Source organism: Eutrigla gurnardus (genome assembly GCF_963514095.1).
Source record: "Eutrigla gurnardus genome assembly, chromosome: 8".
Taxonomy (NCBI): Eukaryota; Metazoa; Chordata; class Actinopteri; order Perciformes; family Triglidae; genus Eutrigla; species Eutrigla gurnardus.
Window position 1 is genome coordinate 15,528,668 of NC_139922.1, and position 27,829 is coordinate 15,556,496.

Consider the following 27,829-nt stretch of genomic DNA (forward strand, 5'->3'; position numbering starts at 1 on the left):
GATGCTGAAAATGACACCGTGCCACACATAACTCAAAGAAATCCAAGAGACAATCCTCAGTGAATTGTTTTTATTAACTCCCTCATTTAGAAAACACAAATGCACCAAACAATATCGTACATGCACAGCTTCAGCATATCAAGATCAGCTGATGGTCTTTTCAATGTGAAAACGTTACGGCCACGATCTCACAGAGATCACCCTGACATCAAAATACTGAGGAGTTACAAACAGAAAGGCCAAGCGTTGTCACCCGGAGCTCTAATTGTATTTCTTCATCAATCCTTATGGGATAACACATTTTTTTTTGTGGTAACTAATTTATTACGGATCAATTCTGCCCTTTTCTGATCTCGAGAGAAGCAAAGTTTTTAGAAAAAGGCAAAAAGAAGATAATACCACGTGGATTATCTACCGGCTACCTTGTAACAGGTAGTGTTTGTGTCATTGCACCAAAAGGCTGTTTGTGATAGCAGCTGCTTATGTTTTCTCTGCTCATGTTTTTTTTATTTTGAAAGATTTTGGGTTTGACAGAGAATTACAATTGGAAGTAGGACACCGCAATTTGGTCTCCCAGTTGGGGGCGTTGCTTCAAATCACAACAATACACACACAGCACGGTGTATTGATGTCGAGTTACAGATCTCATCCCGCTGGCTCCTAATTGTTATTTTAAAGCAACACTTGACCTTTGTGCAGAATATTTGGAAGAAAACATATAAAAACAAAACAATCAGGAACCATAATTAATGAAAAAAATAATCAGAACTCAAAACATCTCCACAGTACTGATACATTACAAAAACAAAGAGGTTGGCAATGCTTCTATGTACCCAAGACACAAGTTAATAAACTGCGTAACGTTTTTTTTTTTCAGTTCATATAATCAATAAATCAACCAGAAAGATGCATTTCCTGTGTAAACATTTGTTATCTTAACAATAAAGTTCTGTGATGAGTTCATGTATACAGATTAACCACACGTAAAGCCACATAAAACAGCAAAAAACAGGATTCAAAGACCGCTTTCAGAAACACTCACCGTGGGAAGAAAAGCCTTGTGTCTTTTGTCATTTAATACAAATTTGTACCCGACCTGGCCTCGGATTCTGGAGGTTTCTTTTCTACCTTTTCCCTTTTGCACTGGCGATCCATGGTAATTGGATAGAAAAACAGACATTTCAACTCCTCCCCGGGTGAAACTCATTTTTCCACCTTCTACCTCCTATATTGACCTTGTATTACTCTATTTGAATGTCCGCAACGCTTCAGTTGCCCAAAGCCCTGAACCGCGGTTAAGTACAAGAAATGAGTTTAAACTATTTTTACCCCCAAAGAGCAGAATGGTCTTCCTGAAAACACACCATAAGGTAAGGTAATAACCACACACACACACACACACACCCTTGAATCTTCCTAGTGTCATCTTGATGGGATTGTCCTGATTTAGTTCTCCCTAAATTCTGATACATTAGTCTTGTGTGGGTGTCATGAGGACCATTACTCCTATGCCCTTTCCCACAGAAGCCCCTCAGGCCTGCTCTAATTCATTAAGATGTTTTAATGTCTGCTAAATCATGGCGCATATCAGGCTTTCCATTCGTCAAGTCAGACGGTTAAATAGACCCTTGTGTTGTGTGCTGACAGATTACTGATCTATCTGCTCCTGCCACGTTAGGGCTATTGAAAGGTGTGGTGAAGCAGGTCTGAAAACCTGAGCAGTGGGGGGGTTATATTAAATAAACAACACATACCACGTTAAAAAAAAAAAAGAAGAAGAAGAAAAAAGCCAATACAACTGACAAGAAAGGACAGATTCACAAAGTATTAAAGCACAGCTGACCATACATTTTGCCAAATAATGTCTAAGCTGGTGGCTAGATTTCAATTATCAGACTGGCACAATTGGCAGCACTTTAAACCCCCTCGTCTCGACTGCGATGGCTAATTATGCACGTTGACTGGCACGACAACTGTGTGTTCCCCAGATGGACGTAGACTCCGGCTCCAACTAATGATTATCTGCTTATCATTCAGTCTATAAAATGTCACAAAGTCAAGAAAAATGCACATCATTTGTCAGAGCCTCAAGGTGCTGATTTTCAAACGTATGGTCTGGTTTTGTCCACAGAGCTGAAGACACCGCCCCATGGATTCCATGGCGACTGATCATTCTGGATCCTGATTGGCTGGCGTGTCTGGTTAATGGGACGTTAGTTGGCTGTTCTCAAGGCAAAATTAATGTTCGGAGGTTACCTTTCAACCACATCTCAGCATATTGAGTTTATTCAGTTATACTGGAGTTGGTTCAGTTAACACGACCGATGTCACGTGATAATCCATGGCAACGGAGCCACCTCCATTTGCAGCTTTTCCACATTTTGATGACATATAACAGTTTGTTGGCACGTGGCCGAGGCATAAAGCGGGATAATACCCTCCAAGTTGAATACCGGGGAAGCAAATGGATTGCTATTGAACGCTCCCTCGTTGGGTGTTTGGCATTTTTTTTCCCTTCCTTGATAAATTAATTAAATCACTTGTTGATTTTTTTTCTGGTGATTGACTGATCGTTTCAGCATTAGTGTTGAGGGAAAATACAGTGGCAGTCGTATATCTCTCCCGCTAATGCCGAACACCGGCAGACATAATCTTTCTGAACGTAGAGTAATCCATCAATCAGCGGGGGCGGGGGGGCATTTAAAACCTTGCGGTGCACATTCAGCTCTCCGACAATCAAATGATAAAAGGTAAACGGCTAAACACTGGCACTGCAAGCCTTCTTTATGAGTTCCGTCTGGGACAACTCTTTAATGGCGCACGTAAAGATGAAGGCGTACGTTCAGGAACACTGGGCATCACTGACTAGTGTCTATAAGTAGCGGCGTTACAAGAATCTCCAAAGGCACGGGCGAATGAACGTGTTCCTACTCGCCGAATCAGACGTGGAGAGGAAAAAAAACGGAAAATATTCCAAAATACAAAATCCTCATCACAGGCCCTCCGCGAGGTACACCGACACCTTCACCGGTCAGAAACTGTGAAGTGTTAAGGAAAGCATGACGCTTAGCAACAACAAGAAGGCTGAAACTACTTTGGCACATGGATGGAAGTAAGGCATCTGTATCAATCTAGAGTCGAAAAAAAAAAACAACAACAACCAAGAGTTGAGATGGAGCATTGTTCCAACCTGCAAAAATGTCAGACTTACGTCAAAAAAAAAAAAAAAAAAAGCTCAAGCATTTACTGTTAATTAAGTGCCTGACAGCACTCCACTCTTGTGCTGCTTCATACCCGCAATCTAACGCTGCCAAAACAGTTCAAACGTTCACAAATTCAAGAAAAAAAAAAAAAATACCAATAAGAATGTTGAAAAACAGAGTTTGTCATAGTGTCACGACGTCGACCTGAATGTTGATATTGCGATGGCGAGGAGCAGCGAGAGGGGGGAGGTGTCCGCGCTCCAGGCTCGCGAGCCACGGGCACTCATACCTGGAAAACACACACACAAATAAAATCACAATCAACTTGCAGCAGCACCGACACACGGGATTGAATTCCTTATCTTTGTTCGGCCTCTCTGCTACGTTACCTGTTGACACCGCTGAACAGACTCGCCATCTAACTGAACATTGGATGCTTACATTTCCAATTCATAAAACATGCATCGTGAGGTTTCACTGGGGTGCTTAGAATGTTGTAAAAACCTATTTATGTCCTGGCTTATGACGGCAATTGTAGGTATAAAAAATGTATTAAGGGAGTTGGGTATAAAGGGACCAGGAGCCTGATGCAGTTTGCACTAATCACAAATTCCTCATGTATGATTTAAGTGAGTCAATTAGCTCTTATGGATCACCGACTATTTTTCCTGTAATGACAAGCACATAAAACCCTTAAGAAACAAAAAAAAGGAATGATTCATACCAAAGGAACCTCGTTTCCATAAACGCAGCGCTCGGTTTTGCCTGCTAATGTGGTTTTGCCCACGTTTTTCTATCCAAAGAATCCGTGGAGGGAAAATAGCCTAATTTTTTTCCACATGAAATTTAAAGGGAAGTGTGGAATTCGATCTCTCTCAGCTGCTGTTTCCAGGGATTCAACACAGAATATCAACAAATGCAAATTAGCATTTAGAGCAGGAGAAGAGACCCCCCGGAGTCCCGCAGGACAGTAATAGCATCTAGTCAAAAGAGGAAGTCAACCTCTGCGACAGAGATGGATCGCGCTGCATATTTCTGCAGAATATAAGCCCGGAAGGAGGGTGGCTGGGGACGCGAGTAATGGTGAGTCAACGGAGGACAAAATGTCCCTGTCAGGTTTAAAAAGTGCTAAGTGAATTCATTTGCAAGAGTGGGTAAATACGAAGAAAAAAAATAAAATAAAATAAGAGTTATATGTCAAATGTTGCTATTCTGTTGTGGCGTCATCGACACAGGCTCGATACTGGAAATAACATTTTGAGAAGCCTTGTACGCACTTTCATGTTTGAACCCTACGAACTTACTGAGTTGGTGGATTCGTATTGGATCCGAGGTCGGGCCGAGGCCACCTTCGCTCAGCGTCTGGATGTGGATTATGTAGTCGTCGTCGTCCTCGGGGAGCGTCAGCTCTGCTGTCGAATTGGCTGTTGTGAGTGTGTTTATCTCTCTGTGCCTCTGTCTCCTGTATGACAGCTGAATTGGGGGATGGAGGGGGGGGGGGGGGGGACACAGGTGGGTGACACATTGTACACACAGCCCGACAGCTTAGAGAGAGCCACCCTTTGACTCCGTCGTGCTACAGAGGAAGTAAAACTCACTTGGTAACCTGTAACGTCTGACTCCGACTCCATCGCCACCACGGGTTCCCAGTAAAGAGACAGCTGAGAGCCAATTAAGGTCCATTCGACATTCAGCGGCGGTTGGGCCGGTGCTGCGCGATATGAAAATAGTTTTGTTTCTATAAGTAGGAAACACAGTCAAATCCGAATCGCCACATTTCTCTCACGGGGGGGAAATGACTACTTCAGAGAACGACATTATAACATGGTCTCGACCGCCTGACTTGAATAATAAACCGGCGTGGATATAAAAAGCAATCGCCCGAGCAGCGGGCCACCTTGGGGGCGCTGTGACTTACGTGGCTTTTTGGTGGTGACGTTGATGGCGGGGAGGAAGGGGCCGGTGCCCGCCGTGTTGAAGGCGCTGACTGTGAGGAAATACTGCGCGTTTCCTGCCAAGCCGCTCACCATGACCGAGGTTTGGTTCCAAGGCACCCTGACCTTCCCCATGGTCTCCGGTTTGGTGTCGTCCTCCCAGTACACCACCTGTGTGAGGCGGAGAGCGCCTTGTTAACCGTGACGCAACGCTTTGTACTGGAGCAAAATGTGACAGACGGAACAACAACATATTTGTATGCGACGTCTTCAGGGAAATGTGGTGATGTTAAACGGTCGCCCCCGGGTGCATCTTAAGAGAGATCACACATTTATATTTGATCTGACATTACAAAGCTTTTGCTAATGTACTTTTACAACACCTTGTTGAATGTTACACTGAGCTCAGATATTACTGAGAGTGATAATCTTTCTTTTACAGATTCTTTGAGTAATTAGTACTATTTAATCATTAAAATGTCAGAAATACAAAAAGGGACCTTTCTAATTCCCCAAAGCCTGAGGTGACACCATCGTAATTCATATTTTGTCCAACCAGCCCTCGAAAACACAGAGGTATTTAAATCACACGCATATAAAAACAGAGAAGCACCATATGCTCCCACGTGAGAACGATCGGACCAGCTTTGCATTTTTGCTCGATGACGGCAACGATTCATCAATTAACAAAATGAACAATCAAGATTTCATCGTCACTCGGCTAATGGATTTATTGTGTTGGTTCTTTCGGCGCTACAATACATCAGTCTGTTCTGCGTAACGCGGCATGTAATATTTATTTTCCCACTAATGAAAATCTAGTTAGTTTTGATATGCTGGATGAAAACACCACAGATCAAATATCAAGTTACCATTCAAAGGAGATAAAAGAAGTGATTTCTCAACCATCTACCATCCTGTCATCATTGTGCAATGAACGGTACGGAAGCTCACTTTCGGGACGGAAACATTGAAAGAACCATCATTTTATTGGGCAAAAGAAAAACAACAGCATCTTATAATAAAGCCTTTTGATAAGTGGGATGATTCAGATTTAGAAGTATGCAGGTGAGGCAATCAGGCCGAGCTGTCCCAGATTTTGAAGTTAAAATAGAACGCAACTGTTTATGGGTTGAAAAATGCAATTTAATATTCCCGTTTTATTTAGAGAACAATGAAAAGGCTCTAATCCCAGAGGTGCTGCTCTTTTAGACTGTAGGAACAAACAGCGGAAGGCAGTTGTAGTTCTCATCCCACCGGTTTTTTGGGGGGGTATTTTGACACAGGGTCTGGCATTGCAGCGCAGACCATCATGAGTTCTGTGTCATGACAGCGGCTTGAAAAGGCATGTGGACAGGCAATTTCCCTTTGTCCTCTTGAAAACGCTCTGACATGTTTTCCTGTCATGCCGGCACAAAGAACAGTATAATTTTGGCTATAATAGTCCCCTGACTGAAACTGCCATTTCCATGGCGACGCGGAGTTTGGAAGTGTACAACAGGGGCGATGACAAGTATTTGAATTGCGTTGTGTGGTTGTGTGTGTGATTTCTATTTCCATTTAAAAGGATAAAATGTACCTCATAGCCCAGAACCCTTTCAGGGGAGAAGGAGAGCGCCTGCCAATTCACCTCAATCTCTGAGGCTGAGACACTTCTGGCCCAAACTCCCGCTGGCATCCCGCTTGGCTCTGGAAACAGACAACAGGAGACTGAGCTGCTGCCTTCCTTCCAACAGCACAGAGACTAGCAGAACAAATCTCTTCAATTTTTACATTTATGATGGCCGGCGTTCTCGCTGATCTCTGCTCGGATGATTCATCACACACAGGCGCTGCCGGTGAATAGACCTGACGCCACACTACAGACTGACCCCCCCCTCTCCACATGCTGAGAGGCGGCATAGATCTAAATGCCAACCGGTTCTCACTTCAGAATGGCCATTCAAAGGAGTGGTGATATTTGGAGGTAATTTGCCTATCCGGACATGAACGTGTTGCGTGTATTTCCCCCGATTTTTCTACCTTTTTTTTTTCCTCCACCATCTCCCTTTATCCATCAAGTGCCTTCATGCCAGTCGATGCACTTTGAATGCAAACCACTCACCTGTCTCTGCAGAATAGATGGTGACCACGGGGCTGAAGGGACCCTGCCCTTTGCTGTTGTAAGTGCCGACCTTAACGTTAAACGGAGAGAAGGGCGCGATGCTGTCGTTGCGGTAGACGTAGCGCGAGGCGCCGGGGGCCGAGGTGGCCACGTGGGTCCAGCTGACTTCTCCGAAGGCGCGGAAAGCGATGATGTAACCAAAGCTCTCCCCATTCTGTAGTTCTTCGGGGACAGGCTGAGAGTGAAACACAAAACTATAGTGATATTAAAACATATACAAGCCGCTCACGTTCGTCCCGCCACTGGGGCTGACGCAATCCGCCCGCCTGCTCTCGCGGCGCCGCACAAACCGCCCGTGACCCACAAATTGCTTTTGTGACCCACCTGACGAAATGAAATGAGCAATAAAATGCCATTAAAAAAAAACTAATCTAAGCTTATTACAAAAAAAAAACGTCCGTGCGGCTATTTAAAATGAAAACTTATTTCTGCGTTTAATGAAATGACAAAACTCAGATAATGAGATAGCTTTAGCCGGCTAATGACTCCTTCAGTATCCACATTATTCTATTATTTCTCAACAACCCCGACTGGTTTACCAGATTTTAGGGTAATTCACCACAAATCCCAGACTCGTGAATGACAACACCCGTCAGATGAAGTGTTCTGCTAATGTAAATACATCGTTGCTGTCTCAAACACAGACTCTTTAACTGAGAAATTACAACGTCTGCCGTGCCAGACTTCCACCGACCCAATGACACCCGCATCTGAACAAAGCGGGGGGTTCGATTTAGAAATATTAAGCAGCATGAAATAAGATGAACTTTGAGTTACACACTAGAACATAAGACTGATGACTTACCTCCCATGTGATGACCAGTTCTGATCGGCTCCCGCCTCCTCCACCCACGTCACCCGGCGCTACATCAGGAACTACACAACACAGACCAGCATCACACCTCCGTGTGAGAAACACTTTAGGAATAAGAAGAGGATGGTGGTAGAATCCTTTTAAAGGAGGAACACGTGAATCACATGTACTGTACCTGCGTCCTCTGTCCTGGTCTTGACTGACACGGGACTCGGCTCTCCAACCCCAACACTGTTTTTGGCCAAAACCCGAAACTCATACTCCACCCAGGCGTTGAGGTCCACTACGGTGGCTGTCAGTGTGTTCCCATTGATTATCTCCGGGACTTGAAAAAAAAAACAGATTTTTTTTTTTTTTATATACTGTACATACGCATAACGTGTGGCGGTCAAAGGCCTTTTCATCGAGGTGAGCTTCAATGTGAGTCTAGACTATCAAAGTTCTGCAACAAAGCTAGAAAACTGAGCTGTCCCCGTCCTTGTCCTTCCAAAACCTTAAAATGAACTCTTCAAAGGCAATGAAAGGGGGAAGACGCTACAAGAGCTTTCATTTGATGGAGCAGCACTGGCCCTGTCACATAAACCAATAATAAGGAAAAAAAAGAAATGTCATTACATTATAGTCATTTGGCAGACGCTTTTGTCCGAAGCAACTTGCAGTAAGTGCATTCATCCTCCATAGGAGCAAGAGTTCAAGAAGACATCCACACAGACATTTGGGATGTGAACGAGGCGGGTACAAAGGTGAAAGTGGTTTAAATGAGATCATGTAAAAGCAGCGGCGGTGACCTGGTACTAAGACCCTGAATCCCGACCGGCTCCCGAGCCTTTATCTAGACCTGACCCTACGCTCTCACCTCCCAGCTGAGGCGGGAAGAGAAGTACGAGGAGACCTCCGCTGGGATCCGAGATATTACCTGAATCACATCACACGTGTTATAAGATGAAAAGCCATCTTGGAGTGCCGCCTACCCGTGTTGACCTTCTGCCAGCCCACGGTGAAGGGAGTCCTGGTCTGCATGAGGTAATTGGTGATGGGGCTGCCGTTGTCTCTGCCGGGACTCCAGGCCAGCTGGGCGGTGCTGTCTGTCACCTCCTCCACCGTCACGGAGTCTGGAGGACTGGGGGGGCCTGGCTCAATCACAGGGACAGACACAGTGAGGGGCTTGCACATGCAGAGAGAACACGAACATTTACATTTGCATAAAATAACACCTCCACCTGAAGTATATCGCGACTGGAGGCTGCTGTGCCTTTATACTTTGAAATCAGCAAGAGAGAAATATCTTTAAAAAATAAAAGCTCTAAGTAGGAAAAGTTATGCCCTTCACAAGGAATTAAAATTGAAGATTATCCGCCGATATTCAACCAACATGTTATCCTTCCCTTTCATGGTCCTCCCGGTAATTGATCGATGAAACAGCAGACGTAAGTAGATGCAGAGAGTCAAATTAAAAGGTAAAAGATGAAGAAAAAAAAGGCGCCTCATAGCCCCGAAGCACCGGGGTTTTATCATTTATTTTCATTATCCCACCAATTATGCGGCGTGATGTTTTACTTTAGCCTCATCTACTGATTCCCGTTCTAATGAACGTGTCGGCTCATCAGAAATAATAGACCACTCGAGAGCTGCGAGACAGACCGCAGAATAATAACACCCGAGCTCTGCTCGCGCTCCTCGCTGCCTCTGTAGTGGTTGCTAATCTGAAGCAAAATATTCTAATTATTAAAGCATCAAATTATTATTTTAATACACAATCAATGGTTCATGCAGCACGGACGTGCCGGATATACAAATGCACGCGCGCTAAGCAACTGACTGCTGAAGTGGGGTTTTATTTTATTTGTTTACAGAAGCCTTGAACGTGCTGCCCACATACATTTGCCCTTTCAGCCCCGGCTTTTCCAGATATTGATCTTTGCAAAACTCATTAGCGGGTCCTGATTAAAAAAAAAAACACCTTTAATACACTGGCTTCAGTAATACATATTAATGGAGCACACAATCAAGGATCAATTCCTTATCCTCTTAATTATATTTCATTGGCTGAGGCAAGAGGGTGCTGTCAGTGTCTTGAGGGTGTTCAAATAATCTGTTATTAATATGGACAGACTGTCTGGGCTTTTACTGTGAACTTGGCACCGGGCAAATTAATATCTAGCTGTATTGTGACTACTCACAGACAGATATATTATTTGGATCTGAACTGAATATTACGCAGATTTAAATATATGGCATCTCACATCTCTCTCAGATGGGGATCAAAATATCATTTTAGTTATGAAGGCGATTAAATGATAATGAAAAACCCACTACTGACTGTCATATAGTGTGTATTTACTCACTAAGCGAGAGTCTTTGTGTCGGCAGCCATTAATGCTTCAATGCCATGAGAGGAGGGAGAGATTGGAACTAGCACCCTGCGAAATTACTAAGCAACTATCCCTGGGTAACATATTACGTGGTTGTCAATAATCAGCATTATCATATCACATAAAGCCCATGTGTGATCCCACTCCCTCTGATTTATAGTGCAATCTGACACAGTCATTATCACAGCTAAATGAGTTCTGCATTATTCATATTGTTGTCTTAACATTAAAATTGCATTTTTTTTAAGCATGTGTAAATGCAGCGGGAAGCCTGAGGGAGTGTTTTCTCACCCACCTCTCACACTATTTAATGCCAGGCGGAATAATTGGGTTTTAATTGTAAAGGTCTTGAGTTATTCGGTGGGTCGATTTCTCTCCCTGACATAAAATGTGAGACAGCACAACATATGTGTTACTGTTAATGACGGAAAGTACTGAACCGGTTTCGGGATACTTGTACTTTACTTGAGTATTTACCTTTTTATCCAAATTTTTATAGATTTTCTGCTACATTTAAGAGGAGAATTGTTCTTTTTACAGATAAGGACTTATTGTTAAAAATGAAAATATATAATAATATAAAATGTGGAAAATGTTATTAAAATAGGTTGTTTAAGTTAACCATTAAGTAGAATAATTTAAAAACAAAAAGTTTCCTAGTTTAATCATTTCCCACCGCTCTGATATAATTTGTGACTCTTTGGTGCGGTCCGACCTCCAGGTTGGGTTAAGTGGTTAAAATGAACTTCTTCTCGACAGCCTACACCTGACGACTCACACATGACTCATCAATATGAATACTAATACTAATAACTAAATGTTGTATTTATTCACATATCTGTCACTTCTAAAAGAGCATTTTGTGGATTAAAATGATTGACTTTTACTGAGGTTAAGACACTGTGTGCAGGATCTTTACTTGAAATGGAGAGTTTCTAAATTGTTGTGTTGATACTTTTACTTTACTTCTTCTGTGGTTATTGTGTTCAGGTGCAGTCATCTCAGATATGGATGTTTCACAACTTCGACAAACAGTAGCTGCATGGTTCAATACCACAGAAAACACATTTCCATCCTTGTAAACTGGGGGAGCACAGCCTGTATCTTATGCGGTTCATATGTACAATAAGATGCTGCACATGGTTTGAGAGTGTTTCTTGTGTCCTTCATGGGGTCAGGGGTATAAATGTAACCACTGTCAGTTCTTTGCAAGGTCTGCAGTTGTGATCAAGCGAAGCCGTTCTCTGCCCTCCATGACTGCTTTTCTATCCGCCTTCATGCTTTGTCGCTCAACATTTTGGAGCCGTTCGATCCAAACAATGAGACATCCGCGACAGCTGCCGCGAGCAGCAAGTGTAAATAATGCACAATCTGAAGCGCAGACAAGTTTCTCTCTCGTGTCAATACTAGGACAATCCATTTCCACCGCCTTGATATTGCTTCTGCTCCAGCGACGACCCCGTTTCCACTTAGTCCTCAGCCAGTTGGAAAGGAGTGCTTCTTTAATGCCATTTGCCTAGAAGATCTTTAACATGCCAAGTTGAATCACTGGCGGGCATTCCTTACAAGATAAAGATATGGATCCGCGCGTTTCAAATCCTGACACAAATATCATCCCTCACCTCGTGTGACATTTAACACATTTGCGTCCTGTCGATTTGCTGGGCTATTTGATGCATTGATCAAAGAGCAGAATCCTCCCCTGCTCTCGCTCTGCATGCAACACAAATCTGCCTCTGCCCCCGAAACACAAAACAGAACGTTGTTCTACTTTGTTCTGCCCGATGTAGCTCCTGACAATCGCGTCTCTCCGGAGCTATTCACGCTGCACGAGTGAGCGCAGACAGGCATCTAAACATTTCCACTGTCAAGAGCATTGCAACAATATTGGAAATTGCCCATTTAAGAGAGAGAGAGAGGATTTTCACACGGTTTTGTCCAAGTTCTCTGCTTCCACAAATATCCTTGAAGGCAATATAAAAGAAAAGCACGTCTCCTCTCTTTGATGTTATCAAGCGACTGCTACTAGAAATAAGCAGGACTCTCTGATGACACTCAGAATCATTTTCACGAGGATGCAGGGCATTTTGGTTGCGCTGCAATCACCGGCTGAGACAAAACCCATTTGGGTTTAAAAGCCTAAGTGAACATTATATGCTCGGACAGTCAAGCATTCTTTATATTCCCATTAAAGTGTATTCATATAATATCTCAAAAATGTGAGATAGAACAAAGCTCCCCCCCCCCTGCTAACCCTTACAGAGTACAGGCGCGACTTTATTGTGGGCTGTTGGCTACATCTATCACCCACTTTACGGCTATTACATGTCCAAGTGTGCTTGAGCAAGACACTGAATCCTAAGTTGCTCCCAAAGGACACGCCATGGACTTGCATGGCAGCTCCACCTCCATTGGTGTGTGTGTGTGTGTGTGTGTGTGCATGAGAGGCAAATCGTAACACATTTTGTCCATTAAGAGAAAAGCGTAATATAAGTACAGTCAATTTACCATCTTCCATTTACAGTTAAGTCTAGATTCCCCTATTTTAAAAAGGAGGAACCTAAAATCAGTCCTGGCTGCTCGCCGCGATTTAATTAGTGACTGCAGAGCAGAAAAGAGATTTTTTTTCTTACCTTTGACAATCAATACAGCCACAGCTGACAGGCTCTCGACGTCTGTGTCCACCACGCAGATATATTTGCCGGCGTGGTAAAGCTGAATGCTCCTGATCATCAGATCTCCTGCTGTTCTCTACCAAGGAGGAAAGAAAGCTTTATGTGGCATGAAAGATAACAGAACTTCTGACAGCTTATTAAAGAACGTAGTGAAGCATATATAAAGGTGCAGTAAATAGCGGTGCCAGAAGACGTTAGCCCATCCTGCAGTTATTTAGCTCGGCAGAGGGAAATCAAGCCTGTTTTTAGAAAGATATTTCAACGCCAAATATATGCCATGAAGGCAAACATAATGAAAAAAAATCTTGAATATGACAGAACCTTTTAGTTGCACACTTCTGTTGAAGATGAGCTCGGATGAAAAGGATCAAGGTCAAACATGTATTTGTAGCAAATGGATTTTTTGTGTCCGACAAGGCCTCTGCTATTTCCCTGGCTTTTTACAGAGGTCATAATCATGACCTTCAAGGACCCGTTGTGAAGAAATACACATATAAGCTATTACTATAGGGTTCAGCCATTTTTTTTGCTCAACTGGAGAAAAAAAAAAAAAAAAAAAGCCCTCTAGATCCTCAGCTGAGAGGACACCCGTAAGCAGCAAATAGTAAATTAGTGGTGAAATCGTTCTCTTGGCATTGGCAGAGAAATGTGGCGGAAGAGCCAAACGTGGTTTAATTATGGAAATTAAATTTCCTTGAAGCAGCAAAGTTAAGTTGATAATCTCTTTGGACTGGGGACATTCTTGCATTTCTGGGGGAGTCTCTTTTTCAGATAGGAACATTGTCAGTCAAACGCACACAGGAAGAATCGCTAATCTCCAACGGTGTGAGGGCGTTCTGAAAGTGTTTTGTCATTTGACGCCCCGCCAAGATACCTCTGATGATATGTATCTGTTTTAGGGAGGCGTGGGCAGGCTATGTCGAGGTAGGATTGGAAAAGAATTCCAGTCAAGTATTAAAAAATAGATAGACTTCGGAGGGCTGAGCTCGAATAGGAGAAGCGTACTCAGAAAAGATGACAACTTGTCAAAACGTCTGAGCAACTAATGCATTCACCTCCATGATGGGTTTTATTGTAGGAAGTGATTTTTGACATAGCACAGCCATGTATTCATTCACTAAAGTACAAGCTTAGGGGGCTGAATGAGCTAATAGTGCAAAGATTTTCATATTCCCAAAGCTTATTATGCCTCCAAGGAGAGTTTAAGATTTGAAAAAAAAAAAGGATGGTATCACACTCGCTGCAGCAAAACTAGCCACAGTAAATCTCTCCAAGAAATACCGCCATGTCAAACCACAAGCTGTCTCTTCTGACTAACGGCAGGGACGAAGTGAGGCAGGAACGGAAGAGGTGCCAACTGCCCATTCGCACGTTCTGAAGAAGTATGACTGCGGTTGTGTGGGGGGGTCACTCACCCCGCCCACTAGCTCAAAGTGACCGTCTCCCTTGGTGATGAGTTGTCCGTTGAAAGCCCAGGAGAACGAGACGTCAAGGACGGGGTCGCTGGCGACCTGACAGGGTAACACGATGCTCTCGCCCACGATGATCTCCATGTCCACGGGCCCCTGGGTGATTCTGGTTGGATCTGCTCCCCGGGAAAAAAAAACAAAAAAAAAAAACACATAGCAAGGACTCATTTCTGTCGGGGCGGCAGCCAATTTCACACCGAACATGAGACATTTCACTCCTGAGATGAAACAAGATGAGCAGTGTATTGTTGATATTTCTGGTATAGAGGCTCAACACTTACAGGAACATGCTCTGTAATACACTAAGTCACAGGCGGGAGTATTATCTCTACAAAAGGAAGGAAATCGTAGTCGAACAATGTGATAACGCGCAGCCTGTCGCCACTAAAATGGCCTAATACTCCGGGCCGACACAGCTGGAATAATCTTCTGAAATCCTGATAGCAATTACAATACACGGCGGATCAGATAAAACTTCAGGTAATGGGCTGCTCTATGCATCCGCCGACCAAAATGAAGGGCGCTGCTTCAAAGTCTACAATAGCAATCATCTGGATAAGTCTGCCGTGCTTCAAAAAGTCAAGATAATGAATCTGCCAGAATCAAATAAAGAAGGTGCGGGGGCAAAGGAAGAGGATTTGCACTCTTACATCTCGCCCTTATATAGACTGTCGAGGGATATGAAAATCACATGTGAGAAGTGTCCCCTCGGTTCTAAAGCTGGTAATAATCAATGTCTGGGTCATGGCTTTCTGGTGCTGAGTGCATTACGGCCTTGAAAAATAAGCCAGCCGTTTAAATAAAATAAAATAATAATAGAAACTGGCCTTGGTGGCTACAGCGGCAGACAATAGCGTTTCAGCGCATTAATAAAACCAATAAGAGATCCTCAACTATCACTCCACTGGAAACATGCACTCGACAATAACAGCATCTGTAACACCTCCTCACCAGCGCTTCCATTGCCTCCACTCAGGGCACTTTCATTTGTTGCGGTAAATTGGTCGTTTCAGCTGCTTTGAGGAAAACAATGATTGAGTATTTTCTCAAACACCTTCCGAGTGCATTATTGCAGCCACAGGAAAATATTTACACAGAATTAAACAGAAGGACGAGAACTTCTTTGTCAAGTCGCAGTTGAGTTTGGGTAACAATTACACCCCCTCAAATAAATGAATAATGCCGTTGAAAAAATGGAATCTGAAAGCATTAAAAGGATGTTGCTTCACCCTTGGAAAGTCTCCCGGGGATGAAGAATTCCCAGTTCTCCTCGGAGCGAAAGCCGAGTGTGTTTATGTTTCCGCCCAGCGGTTATTGACTCGAGCCCCTTGCGGTACAGTGGCTCTCTCTCTCTCCCGCGATAATCCATACTGAGCGATAAAATCTGCTTACTAAGTGGGACGCGTGAGCGAGCATTCTGCCTGCTTCGCAGCGGAGCTCACCGGTAACAAGGAGCCTTCCAGTTGTACTCGACATGCCAAATCTATTCCTGGCGAAGCACGTATAGCTGCCTGCGTCCGACTTGCTCACGTTGGCAAGCCTCAGCGTTCCATCTGGGGAGAGTGTGATCCTATAGGGGCGCATCAACAGAGACCCAAAAAAAACATCATTTCATCATTAGATAAACTCTGATCCCGGAGTCAGTGTTCTACATCATCATAGACGTTTTATAGTTTGCGCATGCAGCAGTGAATATTTAATCATTTAGACCAAATGAAAAAGGGGTGCAGCGTGACTTGTTTGCAGGTCTTTGCTCTCGCATCATGAAAGTGCTTTCAGAGCTCTTTGACAACACGAGTCGTTACCTCTCGCTGGTGTGGATAGGCAGGTTTCCTTTCTTCCATAGAATGCTGGCGATGGGATAGGCCTGGGGTTTACACTCTAAAGTCACTGTAGTTCCTGCCTTGGCTTTGAGCAAAGCTCTGAGGACGCTCCCTGTGAAGTCTGGAGGAGAGGCTGATGGGAAACAGTAAACTGTCTTTAGAACAAGACTGTGGCAAATCTCACAGGGCACTCAAGGATTTGATGTGTGAAAATCGCCAAATCGTACAGTAATGGAGACTGACGTTTGGAACATTTGCGAAGAAATATACAATTTATGTCATTTACTATGTAGAAAATGGATTAAAAGCCAGAAAATAGTGTGTTTTTTAAATTGGTTTTACTGTAAAATATGATTTTTATTGTTCAAATGGGATTTTTTTTTGTATCTGTAGACCCTCAACATCAAAGTCAAATCAGGATATCATGAAGGGAAAAACATTTTTAATATGTTTGACCCCACAAAATCCTCCTGGCTGACCCCATTATCCGCTAATCCAAACAACCTTTAAGAACGACAGTAAGATGACCTTCAAGATTCTATGACAACGGTGATTGGGGGGGATTTAAGGGAGAGATAAATGCCATCCTACCTAAAACCATTAGTTCGGCAGCGAAATATATCACGCCGTGTTTATTCTCGGCCACACACTGGTACATGCCGGCGTCGGCGAGCGTCAGCACGGACACTGACAGGACCCCGTCCTCCACATGGATTCTGTCCTGTGAAGGAAAGGATGAGAGAAAGCAATTACTGCTTCAGTCTTTAAGGTAGCGTTTTTGCTCAAAAAGCGTCGGACTGGGTTTGGAGGCGTTGTCAACGGCGATCAAATCAGGATTATGCTGCAGTGAATGAAACCACATTTTTTTTGTTTTCAAGACATCATGTAAATCAGATTTTGCAGCTTGTAATAACATCATGGCGGAAACACTGAGTGAATGGGATGTTGTAAAACAATTCATTCTTCCATATGCATGCATCATCAGACATTTTTGATGGAATAGATCAATCAAATCTATTGTTTCTGTTTTGCGTAAAATAAATGAATGACTGAACGATGAATTATATTGCATGTTATGCTTATTGTGAAGCATATATTGTATATCTGAAACTGAAATCATGAAAACCAGACAATGCTGCCCTTTTATTGGTTAAAAATGCTAATCATATTCTATGTCTAGAAACGGTGGATCTATTCTAGAAATCAAATAAAAGAATGGCATTAATAAAAGGTTATTTTTAATAATGAAATCAGACTCGGAGCTCTGAGCATTATGAAATGCTGCTAAGAAAATAAAAAAAATCACGTCAGGTTGAAGCTCCGCATCTCCCTGGTGGCCTGGTGCAAAGGTGTGCAGCGGTATACAGCACGTTTCACAGCAGATTAAACCCATTGTCCCCTAAATCTGGAGGAGCTAAAACATGCACCATGAATAATGAAAAACAAACCACCGACTTCCATTCAGATGAAATGGGAGAAATCTCCCAGGGACTACACTGATCCACTCTCTAAGACTGTGTAATCTGTCAAGGTAGAGCAGAGTAAGAGACAGTTACATCCGCGTCTCATCGCCGGCACACCTCGGCAAGATGTTTACACTCGCCTCGGAAATTGCACTTGGAGAAACAGACGGGATCTCTTCAAGAAAATGCGAGGATGAGCCGAAGCGGAGGATTAAGTCTTTAAGAATGAAACATCGGGGGGTGTTTTACCTCTGAGAGTAGCTGTTGGCCGTTCTTCAGCCATGTGTAGGAGGGCTTGGGCTTCCCGTTGGCTCGGCATTCCCAGTACAGCCGCTCCTCTATGGCCAGGGCCGTGTCCTTCATGGCCTGCATCCACTGAGGCTTGGCTGAGGGAGCAGAGACACACATAATTAGAATCATAATTGAAATATCTGACGGGAACCAGAGGGGGGTGGGGGGGGCATGTTTGGAGGGAGAATGACCTCTCTGAAATATGCCTCATCCAAAATAGTGCGACAGCTCGAATCACAAGTTGCTGGGAGAACGGAGGTTTGTCTTTAAAGGGGAGAGAGAGAGAGGAGCGAATGCATTGTATCGCTCAGTTTCATCACTTAAATGTGTCAGCAGCCTGTGGCAACTCAAGATTAGCACCAAACGCCACGAAAAGCAGGAAGCGCTCGCGAAGGCTGAAGTGCGTCTCTGCTCAGCCCCGACCTGTCACCTTAATTCTGCGTAGAATAACGATATCCCCCCGCCTCGCTCCCCGCCGCCGCCTCCTCGGCTCCTCGCCTCTCACATTTTTTACAGCTTTTCAGGAATTTTCCACGGGTGGTGCGTTGCGCTCGCAATAAGCACACAAGCTCCCCTTCGCGGCCACTTTACATGGTGTCAATTCCAATTTCGCAGGTGTCATTTGGAATTTCTCTCAAATTCACAGCAGCTGAAGTGAGCCAAGAAAACACACAAACACACAAACTGCTGCGCTAAAATTAAAAACCAACAGCGCTTATTATCCCGGGGAAACATGGTAATGACTTCTTTTTCTGGCTGTGTACATAAAAAATGAGCTGTTAAATATCATATTATCAACTCTTAACCACTTAGACCAATGCTTCATGTGATGAAAGCAGAGATCTCACACCACTATTATCATTTATTATAATTTAACAATCATTATGCCGTGTGTCTCCGTACCATAGAAGGCCAGGCGGCCGGTTGCTATGTTCTTGCCCATCTTGTTCTCGGCCACGCACTCGTATCCTCCCGTGTCGTCCTGCTGGAAGCTGGGGATCTCCAGCACGGCGTTGGAGTACTTCATCTTCACCTTGCTGGGGAAGGGAACGCCGTTCGCCCTCTTCCAGGTGATTTCTGGGACGGGGCTGGATGACACACAGGAAATAACACCTCAGCGGGGGGATTCAACTTCTTTTGAACTTCTCAGATTGCCTGCTCGGGTCGCAGGCGTCTGCAATAATCCGGTTGCAATAAAGTGTTTGATGGAGCTTAAAATCCTTTTTTTTGCAGAATGAATGGTTTAGAGTTAACCCAACGTGACAACAACGACTAAAAAATAAAAAAAAACCATCTCATACGATTTTCAGACCAATCACGGCTCGATGCCACACTCTTGAGAAATATAATTGCCACAGTGACTTTTTTACTGTATAGAAATCCAGAGGTCTGGAATGAAAGACAGCAGAGGATTGAAAACATGCTTCAAGGAATCCAGCTTACTTCCCGAGGGCGAAACACTCCAGCGTAACTGTTGATCCTTTCGCGGCGGGTACATTGTCTGGGAAATTAACTTCTATTTTCGGCTCGTACTCGCCCATCACTCCTATGAAGAGGCAAAGCACAGGGAACTTGCTCAGCCTTCCATTATTCATGACTTACAAGCTATAAGGCTGGCATTACGGACCGAACAATAGCACCGTAACGCGAACAGAGGAGAAATAAAAAGACACATGAGCAAACATCTCCTCATGGGTAAACTCAAAGTCGTACATCACGTAAATGTGCAGTCGGCGGAGTGCAGTGAAACACCAGCGAGGAATAATTTAAATCTCAACTTGGGTGGAAGCGACAAAGTGGAATTTTGAAAATCTGGTTCCTTATTTTTTTCTCAGCTAGTCAGCTAGCTGTTTATCCATTATTCCAAAGCTTGAGTGGGCAGTTTCCCCATGCAACCGCTGGTTGTTTTATTGTTTTCATCAGCATTTGAGACGAGTCAAGGCCGGGATGAGAAAACGATGCGATGAGATTTAAATTTATTCCGCTCCTCCGTGTACAGTACGCTGAGTGGAAACTAACTGGTCGAGCCACTAGAACACTCAATGTAATGGTCCGGTGACGTACGGCTCATGTTTAATTCATTCACAGGCAATCTTTATTCACTCCTTTCTATGAAGGCATAACGGAGAACAGAACCAAAGAGAACCGACTGGAGAATTCATGAGAAAAGCGCACGGGGGGGAAGCTTTTAAAGGGAATTATAAGAAAAGCCAAGTCAGCAAAAGGAGAGATTTGGGTGCTTTGTTTGCTGGCCTACATTGAGGAGCAACTATTTACTTATGAGCATTAGCGCTCGGCGACTCGACTACAGCGAGGCAGGACAAAAAGCACTCACGCTATACGATGATTAAAGCCACCTTGAAAAGGGAAACAGGTCTGAAAGGTGCGCTTGTCACATTGTGCCATTGTGCCTTACCGTCCGTCCGGAGGACCAGAGACGTAGGCGAGCTTTGAACTTTGCCCTTTGTGACGCTGTTCATCACCACGCAGGTGTAGTTGCCCACGTCGGAGGGCTCCACCTTGGCGACGTAGAGGTTCCCCGTCTGCTGGGAGACGAAGCGCCTATTGTCCTGTTGAACGAAGTACGGGTACTCGTTGAAGACCCACGCGTACGTCAGGTCTGGAAGACAAACAGGAGTGTTAAATGGGAGCTTCCGCCGCGACAAACTCGAAACGAAAAGGTTGAGATGGATGTTTACCTCCCGAGGACGTGGGCGTCCCACAAAGGAGCACCACTCCTTGTCCCTCACGGACCGACACCGCACTCCTGGTGTGGACTTTGAAGTGATCTAAGTCTGAGGGGAGATAAAAAAATAAATAAAAAAATGAAAAGCGAGATCACCGCAGGATCTCACACATCAAGAGTGGAACGAGAGCTGAGCAAAAAAAAAAGCTTTCAGCGAGACACCGACACAAGCCCGTAAGGAAATTGTCATGAGAATTGCACTTCTGCGAATACCAGAGAGAGAGAGAGAGATAGAGAGACACAGAAAAGTGCTTGTTCATATGAGGGGTTTTTGTGAAGCACAAAAATATACAGTGCAGATCTTTTAGCTCAGGACCTGAATGAGATATTCGATTTAAAAAAAAAAAAAATTCATGACACTAGTACTAGAATGGTAAGAACAGGTTCTACCTCCAGAAACGTACATGCACGGCATGATGGGAAAGGTCACGACCCCAACCAGGGCTATGAAGTTGAAAACACTGAACAAATGGTTGCTCGGTCTAACTTAGGCTATAGTCTGTTAAAGTTATGACTTTGAATTATTTAACTGTTGCTGAGAGATAAAACAAACTAAAAAAAAAAAACACACACACACAAAATAGCTATTTTAATAAGAAGGTGAAAATATGTAAAAACCCTTATCAGCAAAGGGTGTAGATTATCCAGTGTAAGCGAGTATTATATCTGCAAACACTCATTGTTATTGAGGGTTTTTGTCATTATATCTGAGCAGTGCATATCTTAGAAGCTTGTGAAACACAAACATATCTGCATGGCCAGACGCCGCCAAGAGAAGGTGTGAAAATGATGTTTTTTTGTTGTTGCTGATCTGCATGAATAGGAGGCACCTTAATGAAAAGTACATAAATAGTAAGTATTCATTTATTTATTCAGTTCAGATGTTTGCTGTTTTCGCCACAAAAATATAACATGATGTGAGATAAATCAGGCTTATTTCTGTCGCAAAGCTGTTTTTGCATTACTTCTTTTTTTATGTAATGTTTCAGTCAATGTGAAGGTTTCAGCCCTCATTGAGGTTTTCTTCATCCACTACAGCAGAGGTCTTTCCGTTTTCAGGCCAAGGACCCGTTATAGTGGAGGGACCCCCTATTACATATCGTATAAAATTGTGTTGCTTATTAAACCGAATCAATGATAACATTTAGTGCCTTTAGTGCCATTTATAACAATACTTTCTAATGATGTATTTCACAACAAAATATTAAACAAACAGGAAGATTTATATTTGCTTATTATAGGTTGTATTCATGTTAATCGTATTTTTGGAAGAAAAAAAGTTAAATAAAATCATTTCGGGGACCCCCTGCAGTAACTCTGTGGACCTCCTAGGGTTCCCAGACAGCACTATAGCATTTGGGACGACTGCTTTATCCCAGAGTACATCCAATAAAACCCCAGTGACCTTTGATTGAGCTGAGCGAGGCAAAGTGAAGCAGTCATTCTTAGTTTGCATGCACGGCCATAAGGAAACAACAGCTCTCATGTCTCATTTAATGTTGCTTTAAACTTCCGGCACTCATAAATATTGCAGACATCTGCCACCTAGATGGGCATCACATTCTTTGCTAAGTGCAGTCACACATCCGTACGCCGCGGCGACACTTACAGGCGAACTGCAGACTGGCTCTCCTGCTGAGGATCGCTCCGGCGGCGTTGAACGCCATACACTGGTACATCCCTACATCCTGGTAGCGGTCCAGGCTGCTTATAATGAGGTTGCCCCCAGACAGACGCCGCCGGCGATCCAAGCCCAGATTTATGAGAGTCCCATTCAATGACCATCTGCGAGGGCAAAGACACCATCAGTCGCTGGCAAAACACACTGTCCATTTCTTTCCCGCCGACCAAGGTTGTCTGACAGGAGGTGAGTGGAGAACACAACTCACCGTAGTAACTCACTTGAAGCAAAGAATAATATACTGTACGTCTGTGCCGGTGTCGAGGAATCCGCAGGCTCGCGGGTCGAAGCGAAGCATTTACGGTGGTGAGTAAGTTTGTTTTTTTCCTGCAGTGCTTTAACTTTGAGAATAAAGTCACAAACAAAAGTGTTATCCTCGAGTCATGAAGTCATAAAGAGTATTTTGGAGAAGGCCTATATGTTGAAAGCAAAGATTCCGTTTAAGCATCTGAATTCTTTCAGTCCTATATTGTTCACATTGTTATCAAATGCAACTTACTGATGATGTCATGATTCTACCTCATGCTCACACGATTGTTGCATTTTGTTTTCCCCCATCTGGTAATTCTGTAACCCATAACGCTAAAACACGCTCTAGTGTTGTTTATATAACCGCCTAAAAATGCACATTTCTTATTTATATTGTATTCTTTCTGTTTCTGTTTCATTTTTTTGCTTTATTTTTGCTCTACCACTATTTGCTGCCGCAGCTAAACCATTTCCCCCCGCAGGGATCATTAAAGTTTAATCTCGGAGTATCACCCACAAAGCTGTCTTCTGCTATTTAAGGGAGGCAAGAAGATAAAGGTTTTAGAAGCCATCCCAGATATTATCATCCATCTTAACCATAATCACCTCTTCACTGTCACATTATATTTACATAATGTGACATTATTCCACCTTTGACTTCTCATTAGGGTCAAAAACATCAGCCAAGGATGCCTTTTACACTTTTTGCCTTCCATCACATCCTTCCCTTTTAAAAAAGTACTTTGCAAGTTAAGATTGTGTTGTGATCAAATAAACGAAGCCGAAATTGCTCTAAAAAAACCCCCAGAAGATTAATTCATTGATTCAAACAAGCCCCATTATTCTGCTTGAAAATATTTCTTCCCCTGCCACCGCCGCGCTCATCTCTTTTTTTTAAAAATGCTATTCAAAAAGTGGAGTATTGATGGGATAAAGGACGGAGCACTTTTCAAAAATGTTCCATCATTTCTCTCAAAGCATAGAAAATAACAATTTCTTTCCTTTAGCCACCTTCTCCTATTCTACTTCCCTTAAGTGGAAATGAAAGACGCAGAGGCCATAATGGCTAACTTTCCAAAAAGCTTTCAAGTCTAACCTCCAAAATCATTTCTTAAAGAATATCCAAATCGCTGAATGTGGATGAGTGCTTGCTGCCATGCCGCGGACACTTATACTTGATGGCTGTGTTTGTGTATTCTATATGGTTAACTGTAGTTTGAGAGGCGGTCTGGCTGATGAATACCTAAAGGCTTGACTCTGATAGTGATATATACCCACGCGTGTGTTTAGCTGTCTCTGGCCATTCGATTGTGTTTAGCTCTTTATCCAAGAGTCGCCACTTTCACCTCCTTTTGACCCGCTCTGAAGTGCCTCCGCCGCTCAGTGGCGGCCCGAACATCGAGCAGGTGATTGAATAGCAAATCCCAAACTGAATTACTCCGCTTGAGACTCATTTTGCCAAACACATGTTTTGTCCACCTCAGAGAAACTCAGGTATTCTGGATCATTCTCACGGGCCCCAGAGCCACAGTCTTCAAACCTCAGGTCAAGTAACGGTTAAGCAGATCACGCTGAGTTTAGATTAAAAAAAAATAAGCATCATTTTATGACCTGCTGTGGAGAAGATTCTTTTCCATACAAGATGTGGCTTTTCTCCCGCGAGAGTTATTATGCCGCTACAGTGTGCATGGCATAAAAGTCTCATCTCACTCTCTGAGTGACAGGGACTGGAAGAGGAAAGAAAAGGGAGGATGGGGGATGGGAGGGAGCAGTGTGAGCCTATTTACACTTCAAGAGAGGAGCCAGAGAGGTGTTGAGAGCTCGCAGGGCCCGGCACAGCCTCACCTTTAATCAGTACATGGAAATACCTGGTTTTAGGCGGGGGAATGTGAGATGCACTGAAATAACGAGCACGCACGCACTCCACGCCGCTCATCTGTGCCGCGCCGTGCCGCAGCGACGCCGCCGTTAGACGCCACAGACACTTGTAATCAATGCCTGCTGGTGCCAACTGGTGTCGAGCAACCTGCATTGGCCTCGCAGCTCCCTATGAGAGGAGGTTTTAAAAGATGCATTAAGATGCTACGCGTGCGACGCCAAGATAATATCTGGCGAGACAACGGGCAGATTGACGGCGTGTTAGTCAATATGAATTAGTAAAGCCATAACGGCGCCGCTGCTCGAAGAGTGTCTGTGTGCATTTCAGCCTGATTTAGAGAAAATGAAAAAGGGGAACAAGCACCTGCCTCTTTCATGTGAAAAATCTGTATACGTCCTTATTTACAAAGGGTGAATAAAGCATAGAAAATCCCTCAAGTTCCTCAAAGAAAACCTATAAATGGTGATTAATAGCAACACAAATACAGTGTTATGGTGCTGCAAATTGTATTTTTATCAACCCATTTTCAGAGAGGTTTTAGGCATTTCCACTTGGTTTAATAGTTGAAGTAAAAAAATAGAACATCTTAATGCTTGTGTGCAATTTCATCACAATGTGCCCTTACCTGTACTGAGGCGGCGGCGTTCCCTTCGCGTCGCAGGTCAGAGTCGCTTCTTCTTCTATGGAGTCGATGGGAATAAACAAGTCGCCTGGCTCCATCCTCCATCTTGGGCCATGGTATGATCCACTGTCCAGACAGTCTGTCAGAGAAGCAGTAACAACTTGAGCACAACGACGGAAAAAAAGTGCCATTTTGACGGAGTTCTTCTGGAGGAAATAGGATGTTCAGGTATAACAGGGAGGCTCATTCAAAATGGGAAGTGGTTCAATGCATTTTATAATATTTTTAGTCATCACAAAGAGCAGAATCGTCTAAAAGAACAAGATTAATAATATCTACAGGGTGCCATTCCTGTGAGTTGAAGACGATCATCCGTTGGTAAATTGCTCAACATTATGTATTGAAAAAAATCCATCATTGGGTTACAACCCCAGTGTAGAGAAGAGGAAGATTGAGAGTATAGTGTCTGTGTTGTGAATGGAGGCCAAGAGTGAGGAGTGTCCCTTTAACGCCGGGCCCATCTGATCATTTCTGACACCGACATGATTTTTCGACACTTGGGCTATCATCCCACAACTGTAAATGTACAAACGTGAAAGAATCATTACTCATATATAAAAAAAAGGTGGTTTACCTGCCAGACAGTCGATGATTGATAACAGTAGAAGCTGTTTCCATGGCAACGTCATCTTTGGCAGTCAAGGGCAAATGAGACTTTCATCCAATAAGCTTTGAAATGGCACTCGTGTTCTCCGAGAGAGGGGGAGCTTGACCTGTCGGAACAAGGACTTTGTGGTAAAACACCAAACTCGGCGGACCCCCCATATCTTTTTTTAAACCCCACCGTTTGGTGCAGGATGTGTTTCCGTGACTTCTGGCCGTTCTCACATTTCTGATCAGTGGAGATCGAGGCGGTGTCACGTTGTGGCGCGCTTCAGCCAACTTGCATTCAGAGATGTCTCATTGTGATACCAAGAGGCTTATGGGAAGATGCCCATGCCAATCTATTAGGGGGGGGGGGGACAACTCCTAAACTCATCCTTCACTTGGACGGATTCACTCTGGCTGCCTGAGGAGCCTTGGACCTGGGAATTGGGTGCCATCTAATCAATTAGATTCACCCACAGCAGCATGTGTCTCCCCACATGCTGGGGTGAATCAAGACAGCCTGACGAGGAAGATTCCCGCCCAGGTCCATAATCAAGGGCGAGTGTCTGTCTGCTCGTAGCATGTGCTGCAGATTGTGATGCATCCGCTCCTCGCAGGGAGATCTAGCGAGTAACGACGCAATTAGGAAATGTCAAACGTACCCACGGCGGAGAACCGGCAATAACGCCGCGGTTAAGTGAGCAGTTGCAAGCGCGTTCGCAAGCAAGCTACCTGCGGAAAAAGCAAAGCATGGACCAGCAGGTCTGTACACAGAAAGTTCCCCAAGAGGTGTTGGAGATGTATAAGGACAAGAGGCAGTTAATGACGCCAGCCTGCTAAATGTCACACAGCCCACATGCGCCTACACACCAAACTCACTTTCTCACCGCGTGAACGACGCGTATAACACCCCGCCTCCTCCACACACACACACACACACACACACACACACACACACACACACACAAACACACACACACACACACACACACACACACACACACTTTCCGTTTAGAAGACATAAGCCGTGATGTGCGGCTCATTTGAGGCCTAATCCTGGGGCGAGCCTACTTATGGAGGGTCTAATTGTTTGTCAGCTGCCTTGATGTCAAATCACACACGTGGGGGTCTCCGCCAGAATTTTTTCTTCCCCTACCTTTCATGTTTGCTCAGTCCTTTTTTTCTCCCCTCTTTCTTCCACCCAAAGTCTGCTAAATTGGATTGGTACGCCTCTTCTCAAGGCTAGTCCTGCACGCCATACCTCGGTGATAGGCTGCAGTGTGCAAAGTGCTGGCACCTCAGGACTGAGGATTGGTGTGTGTGGAAGAAGGTACAGCGGGTATTACTCTGCTGTCGACTTTGCGTGTTATGGTTTGTGATTATAATTGGGTTTTTGTCAGGGATGGCGCCGTGTAACAGCTGGGTGCCATGTGTTCCCTTTCCCCCCCCCACTCTCCTAAATTCAGATCTAATACATCATTTACAAATGCAAAGTACTGAGTTACAGAATGACACGAGGGATCTGCATCTGAGAGGATCTCTCGGGTGGTTTCGCATGTACATACTGTATAAGATTGTTTATAATACAACCACAGATGTGAACACGTGAGACAACACACTCAACGCTTGATCACCTAGATAATGGCACGAACGATGAAGGTGCTGGGAGAGATTTTCAGGGTGAATCGCTCTCAATCACAGAGGGTTAACTCCCCTGTACCGAGACGCCACATGGTTAAATAATGTATAATCAGGATATCCACCGACTCCATCACACTCTGCCTGCATTCAAGCAA

At 44.0% G+C, this 27,829-nt stretch overlaps 1 protein-coding gene across 1 annotated transcript; it reads right to left on the bottom strand.

Annotated features, from left to right (window-relative positions):
• Window positions 1-55: 55 nt before the first annotated feature.
• On the bottom strand, window positions 56-26,152 carry cntn3a.2 (contactin 3a, tandem duplicate 2). Its single transcript, XM_084016308.1, has 22 exons — window positions 26,020-26,152; window positions 25,389-25,524; window positions 22,564-22,739; window positions 20,908-21,003; window positions 20,625-20,828; window positions 19,652-19,754; window positions 19,112-19,296; window positions 18,167-18,303; window positions 17,046-17,175; window positions 16,437-16,587; window positions 16,074-16,201; window positions 14,578-14,747; window positions 13,121-13,238; window positions 9,087-9,245; window positions 8,291-8,440; window positions 8,107-8,177; window positions 7,242-7,476; window positions 6,717-6,826; window positions 5,122-5,308; window positions 4,802-4,914; window positions 4,508-4,676; window positions 56-3,492 (listed from the first exon to the last, which is right to left on the bottom strand). Exons 1-22 carry the CDS (start codon window positions 26,072-26,074, stop codon window positions 3,395-3,397), a joined length of 3,081 nt encoding a protein of 1,026 aa, XP_083872434.1. The 5' UTR covers window positions 26,075-26,152; the 3' UTR covers window positions 56-3,394.
• Between the last annotated feature and the right edge of the window lie 1,677 nt (window positions 26,153-27,829).

What these genes read in the sequence shown, in the direction of transcription:
- cntn3a.2 (XM_084016308.1), bottom strand. Translation starts at nt 26,074, where the DNA reads ATGACGTTGCCATGGAAACAGCTTCTACTGTTATCAATCATCGACTGT. An exon ending in ACGCCGCCGCCTCAGTACAG is followed by an intron (nt 22,740 to 25,388) that starts GTAAGGGCACAT and finishes TTGCCCTCGCAG; the next exon opens with ATGGTCATTGAATGGGACTC. An exon ending in CCTATCCACACCAGCGAGAG is followed by an intron (nt 16,202 to 16,436) that starts GTAACGACTCGT and finishes GCGCCCCTATAG; the next exon opens with GATCACACTCTCCCCAGATG.